At 46.5% G+C, this 6,299-nt stretch overlaps 1 protein-coding gene across 5 annotated transcripts in view; it reads left to right on the top strand.

The window, feature by feature from the left end:
- Window positions 1-45: 45 nt before the first annotated feature.
- The window catches only part of ZC2HC1C (zinc finger C2HC-type containing 1C), a 44,211-nt gene continuing 37,957 nt past the window's right edge, over window positions 46-6,299 (top strand). The window contains exons 1-2 of one of the 5 annotated variants that reach the window (XM_074392969.1): window positions 48-125; window positions 995-2,348. In XM_074392969.1, the coding sequence (XP_074249070.1) occupies window positions 1,014-2,348 (1,335 nt within the window). In that variant the 5' untranslated portion in view covers window positions 48-125; window positions 995-1,013. Of the gene's footprint in view, window positions 2,349-6,299 lie in introns of all 5 variants that reach the window. The other 4 variants (XM_003924554.4, XM_074392968.1, XM_074392967.1 and 1 more) reach the window with 4 other exon arrangements.

Genomic DNA, 6,299 nt, shown 5'->3' with positions numbered 1-6,299 from the left:
CGCGCGCCTCCCCGAGGAGTTCGCGGCGAGGGGCGGGGCTCTGCGCGCACGTGACTCCGTCTCCAGGCACCGGGAATAACAGATCCCAGCTGAGAGCGCCTGCGCGGCCGTCGGCCTAGTGGGAGGTCAGAGCTGGGAAACTGAGGCCTGGGGTTTCCCCTGAGCAGGAGCTGTGCCCGAGGGCCTGAGGTACGCAGAAGGGCGGGGAGACCTGGGGTCAGCACCTCCACCTCCCAAGGGCCCGAAGGGCAGGAGAGCGAGAGGGCTTGTCCCCAAAGGCGGAGTCCGCAGTGGGGGCGCCCCAGTTGACCCTTCGGGACAGAACGTGACTTCAGCCTTCGGGATCTAACACCGGCCGCAGCCAGGTCAGGTGGCCTCAACGCTCAGGTTACAAAACTTTTACCGTCTGCGCCACGGGGACTCCTGGGATGAGGGTTTGCCAGCCAGGCGCCTGCTCCAGGCCCTAGCAGCCTCTGTGCTCTTTGGAGTCAAGCACGGTTCCAGTAGGAGGGAAGACCCGAGAGCTCTTTGTGCCAGTCAGTACCTCTGGGGCACAGCTTTCTCACCTGTAAAACGGTGAGGCTGGACTCGGAGGGAACCCTTCAGTTTACAGGTGAAGAAACGGGGCCCAGCAAGGCAGAAGTCGCTTGTCCTGTTACAAGCCTAAGTCCTGACATTGAGTCCGATGCTTTTTCCACCTACTATAGAGTATACTGTGCGTGGCAGAGGCAGGTGCTGGAGGAAAGAAAGCCAGGTAGCAGGAACACCTGTGGCACCTTCGTTTTTCTATCCTCAGGGCCTAACACAGTGTCTTGTGCATTATCATCACTCACCGAATGCTTGTTGAAGGGAATCTTTGGCAGATCGAGCACCACCGTCCCTAGAAAAGTTTCAGGAAATGTGGGCAGGGCAAATGTAGAAATAGTGTGCTCTAGCCGCCAAGAGTGAATCTCAGACAAACTCTTCCCATGTATCTGGTTTAAATCTCCCATAGGCGTCCGTCCAGGCCCTGAATGGCTGGTCTCCAGTTGGCCTCACATCTGCCTGTGGGCGTTATGCTCCCACATAACACAACAGAAGCTCCAGGGCCCCACTCAGCGGAGGAGCAGGACTCTTACGAACAAGGTGACTCTTCCCAGCAGTCCCTGAAGGGGCACCTGAGGAACAGTTTCCAGAAGAAGCTTTTGAGCAACAAAGAGTTGACGCTGGACAAAGTCTACCCTCACCCCAAATGGAACACCCGCACAAAAGCGCGGAGCTACTCCTATCCCCGCTATACCGGCATCAGCCAGCAAGATCCAGGAAGTGATTCCCAGGGCCAAGGAAAGTGTTCGTTTGACTCGTCAGGCCCTCAATCCTGGTATCCCAAAGCCAATAACCAGGACTTTATCCCCTTTACAAAGAAACGAGTTGGGGTGGACCGGGCGTACCCACTGAAACCTGTGGTGCATCGGAAGTCGTGCAGTATGGGTGAGGCTGGCACGGATGGGGACCAGAATGTCTACCCAAGGCCCCCTGAGCTGAGAGAGTTTTCGTCCAGCAACCCTGGTATGAGGGACCAGGTCGGCTTTGCTGTGGTTGGTACTGTCCGTGCTGCGGTGCAGGAGAGGGCCGCGGGAAACTTCCAGAGGACTGAGCGGGTGCACATCCGAAGACTAGAAGCTGCAGGGGAGAACTTAGAGGAGGAAATCCGGAGGAAGCAGATTCTTCTGAGGGGAAAGCTGAAGAAGACAGAGGAGGAACTCAGAAGGATCCAGAAACAAAAGGCACAGGCCAAGGAAAACGAAAACAGAGAGCTGCAGAAAATTACACTACCCAGGAGAAGAGTTAAAGGTGATAATAGCAACACCACGTACAAACCTATCTTCTCCCCAGACTCTGAGTTTGAGGAAGAATTCGGTAGAGACAGGAGACAGGGTGAAGCTTGGGGATGGTCTCAACAAAATTTGAGTCCATTCCAGCTCTCTGATTATAAAATCCAGAGGCTCAAAAGGGAAAGGCTGGTGGCAAGCAATAACAAAATGCGAGACCGAGTCCCAGAGCCGTCGATGGAGAAGTTCTCTCCGCCTTCAGAAACACCAGGCGGTTCTTTGCAGGGATCCGCCAGAAATTCCAGCCTGTCCACGGCACCAGACTCCTCAGGTTCCGGCGGCTCCGTTGAAGAGCCCCAACTGGGCGAGTGCAGCCACTGTGGGCGCAAATTCCTCCTGCTCAGGCTGGAGAGACACTCCACCGTCTGCAGCAGGATGCGGGAGTCCAAGAGGAAAGTGTTTGACTCCTCCAGGGCCCGGGCTAAGGGCACAGAACTAGAGCAGTACTTGAACTGGAAGCGGCCAGCTTCAGCCAAGGTAACAAGAGCCTTATGGATGTGACTTGATGTGGGGATCATTGTAGGGGTCTGTTATGTCATCATCAGTTTAGGGAAAAATCATGTGTCATGTAGGAAGAATTGACGTCTAAAATGAACATTTCTTGATTACTACTGCTTGCCAGCATTGTGATGGGAGCTTTTCATGCGATTCTCTCATTATCTCTCATTGTATGTATCAATGCAAAAATCAAGACTTGGATAGGCTAAGTGAGTTGTTTGAGGTCACAAATAGCTTTAGGTGGCAGGGTCAGCCTATAACTCTTGGTTGGAATGACTAAAAAATCTAGACCTAGAATTTGTGTCCTTTGGATTATAAAAGTAATAAACGTTTACTGTAGAAAATTTAAAGGACACAAAAAGAAAAAAATGCAGCATTTTTGTTACCTGGAGAGAACTCCTCACTCTTTGCAATGTATTCTGCCACCTCCCAAGACTAGGATCTGTGACATTGCTTTAACTGTCTACTCTTTTAAGATCAGCTCAGTGTTGACATAGCTTCTGAGTAAACAGATGAAATACAACTAAGTTTGGAATTCTTTTTCACTCCATTTAGAGTATAAACACCTTGAAGGTAAAACAGACTTTCTTTCTGGTTATCTTACAAACCATGCCCCTGCCAATTATTTCTCGCTTTAGAAAAACCGGGGTGTAAAACGTAAGGGTTTCATGACACTTACATGATAAATTTAGGCTAACTTCATAGGCACATTTGGACAACATATCTGGAGAAGACTGTCTCACAAATGAATGAACTGTTAAGGTTGTGCCACTTGGTTTATAAAATGGTTATTTCTCAAAATGTGGCATGCTGACAAACTTTCTTTTAGTAGTCTTAGTGTTTAGTGTTTTATTAGAAAAATTTATTAGTCATTTAGTATTATATTAGGAAAATATGACAATATATTAAGCCCCTGATTTCCAGGGATCATGAACTTACAGAAAAATCTTAATGCATTGTAAGGATTAAGTGCAAGTGCAAATGAGTGAAGTTTGGGAAGTGTAGACCATATGATCTCGGACGCCCATCTAGTTCTAATATTCCAGAAAAATAAGAGTGTTGTTCTGCTTTTGTTTCTTTCCAAACCTCCCTCTGCTGTGCTGGCACCTCTTGTCCATCAGCACTTTACAGTTTCTGTGTATTTGCTGGAGCCTTTAAAAACTCACAGGTTGTTAGTAGAAATTGTTTAGGTTGTTAGTAGAAATTGTTTAGAGTTCTTTCAGTACGATTTGGGGAAATCACAAGCAAGTCCCATCTGTGTTCAGAGACAATCTCCCTGAAACCTACTTTCCCAAACTCTTGCAGATAATATGATGGCCACTTACTGTTTTTTCCTGTTTTCTTTCTGTTCAACCCAATAATCCACTGGGGATTCATTCTGTCCCACTGTAGCGATTTATTTTTGGCCAGAGCCTAAAACATCTTGTGTTTCTTAAATTTGTAAATACAGTTGCAGTGAAGTAAAATAATTAGGTTCCTGAGATCAGATGCTCCAGCTTTATGGCAGCTAGTTTGGCTGAATGTGTGACACTGAGAACACCAAGACAGAAGGGAACTAGACTAAGCTGTACCCACACCACCCCGGTAATGTCTCAAGTCTTATTCCACAGTGCTGTGCCTTTGGAAGCTGAGTGGTTGTACCTTCCTGTCATTCCTCTAGAGTACTCAACAACAGGTGATCTTCCTGGAATCCTTTAATCTTCACTTCCAGTGAACGTATATCCCATCTCTCTCCTGGACTAATAAGCATTTTCAAGGACAGGGAACATATCTTTGTGCTTTGTGCTTAATAAGTGTTAACTGAATAGAATTTCAGTACAATGAGGAATAAAATTATAGGAATTAGAGTATAAGAAGTAAATTACTAAAGTATTTCATACACTTGAGGAACTTTCCCCTGATAAAATTCTTTTAAAGGTTTCGAGATACCATCTCTAACACTCTCTTGCCTTCTTGTCTGTTTCAGTAAGAGACTTTCCCCAAGGATCCTTTCTTTTCCTTTGATAAGATCTCCCTTTCTACTACTGTATTCATCATTAACAATGCCAGATCACCAAGAGCTATTTGTCTGCTCTTTTTCTTTTTTAAAGATCTAATAAGCTGGGTGCGGTGGCTCAAGCCTGTAATCCCAGCACTTTGAGAGGCTGAGGCGGGTGGATCATGAGGTCAGGAGATCGAGACCATCCTGGTCAACACGGTGAAACCCCGTCTCTACTAAAAATACAAAAAATTAGCTGGGCATGGTGGTGCGTGCCTGTAATCCCAGCTACTCAGGAGGCTGAGGCAGGAGAATTGCCTGAACCCAGGAGGCGGAGGTTGCGGTGAGCCGAGATCGTGCCATTGCACTCCAGCCTGGGTAACAAGAGTGAAACTCCGTCTCAAAAAAAAAAAAAAAAAAAAAAAAAATCTAATAGTATTTGTATGCATTTAAAAAGTCATGTTGTACTGAGTGACCTACAGTGGAGCCCCTAGTCCAGCCCCCGGAGGCAGCCTTCAGTTCTGTTAGATGGTTCTTCTGGTCTGCCTTTACATATTTCTTTTTTTTTTTTTTTTTTTTTTTTTTTGAGACGGAGTTTCGCTCTTGTTACCCAGACTGGAGTGCAATGGCACGATGTCGGCTCACCGCAACCTCCGCCTCCTGGGTTCAGGCAATTCTCCTGCCTCAGCCTCCTGAGTAGCTGGGATTACAGGCACGTGCCACCATGCCCAGCTAATTTTTTGTATTTTTAGTAGAGACGGGGTTTCACCATGTTGACCAGGTTGGTCTCGATCTCTCGACCTCGTGATCCACCCGCCTCGGCCTCCCAAAGTGCTGGGATTACAGGCTTGAGCCACCGCGCCCGGCTGCCTTTACATATTTCTAAATAATATTCTTATTTTCTTGATTTATCAATTTTCCACATTACCTGTTTTTTTTTTTTTTTTTTTTTTTTTTTTTTGAGACAGAGTCTCTATCATGCAGGCTGGAGTGCAGTGGTGCTGTCTCGGCTTACTGCAACCTCCACCTCCCAGGTTCAAGCAATTTTTGTGCCTCAGCCTCCTGAGTAGCTGGGATTATAGGCACGTGCCACCACGCTTGGCTAATTTTTTGTATTTTTAATAGAGACAGGGTTTCACCATGTTGGCCAAACTGGTCTTGAACTTCCAACCTCAAGTGATCTGCCCACCTTGGGCTCCCAGAGTGCTGGTATTACAGGCATGAGCCACAGTGCTTGGCCTATCTGGTAACTTCTTACGGAAGTTGTGAGTGAAATTCTCTTTCATATCCCCCTCTCCTACCTTTCTCCTTCTCTAACCCTTCCACTGTAGTTGAATCACAATTTTTGGTTAAAAGAAGTCAGCTTTCACATTGTAATGAACATGTAAATTTTGTTCATTAATGAGTGAATGTTGTCTCTGCCCACATGTACCTAGAGTTAATAATGGATGTATGTTTTCATTTCCTTCATTTTCTACATACCTCTTATTTTTACCCCCAGGGGTCCATCTGATATCAGACATCTGTTAATGTTTTTGTAATGCTCAAACACCTCTAATAATCTATGAATTTGATTTTTTAATTCTGAAAACCTCCCTTCCACCACTCTGATCCCTTCTGCTTCAACCTGGACTGGTTATTTTCTAGGCCTGGTGCAAGCCCATTGTCTTGGGACTTCTTTTTGCTTCTCTTCTGTGTTGGCTCCCCTGTTTGCAGCATTCTTTTTCTTTTATTACTCGTTGCTGAAGCTAAGAAAGGGGCACAGCAGGTATATTGTCTTGGAATGAATGGTAGTATCTATCTAATAGGCTCCCATTTGATGATTTGGCTGGGTACAGAATTCTAGGAAGAAAATGATTTTCTGTTAGAACTTTTAAGATAAGCCGGGCGTGGTGGCTCAAGCCTGTAATCCCAGCACTTTGGGAGGCCGAGGCGGGTGGATCACGAGGTCA

This window comes from Saimiri boliviensis, chromosome 2 (assembly GCF_048565385.1).
Source record: "Saimiri boliviensis isolate mSaiBol1 chromosome 2, mSaiBol1.pri, whole genome shotgun sequence".
Taxonomy (NCBI): Eukaryota; Metazoa; Chordata; class Mammalia; order Primates; family Cebidae; genus Saimiri; species Saimiri boliviensis.
The sequence above is the reverse complement of the archived record's forward strand: the minus strand, read 5'-3'. Positions and strand labels throughout refer to the sequence as shown.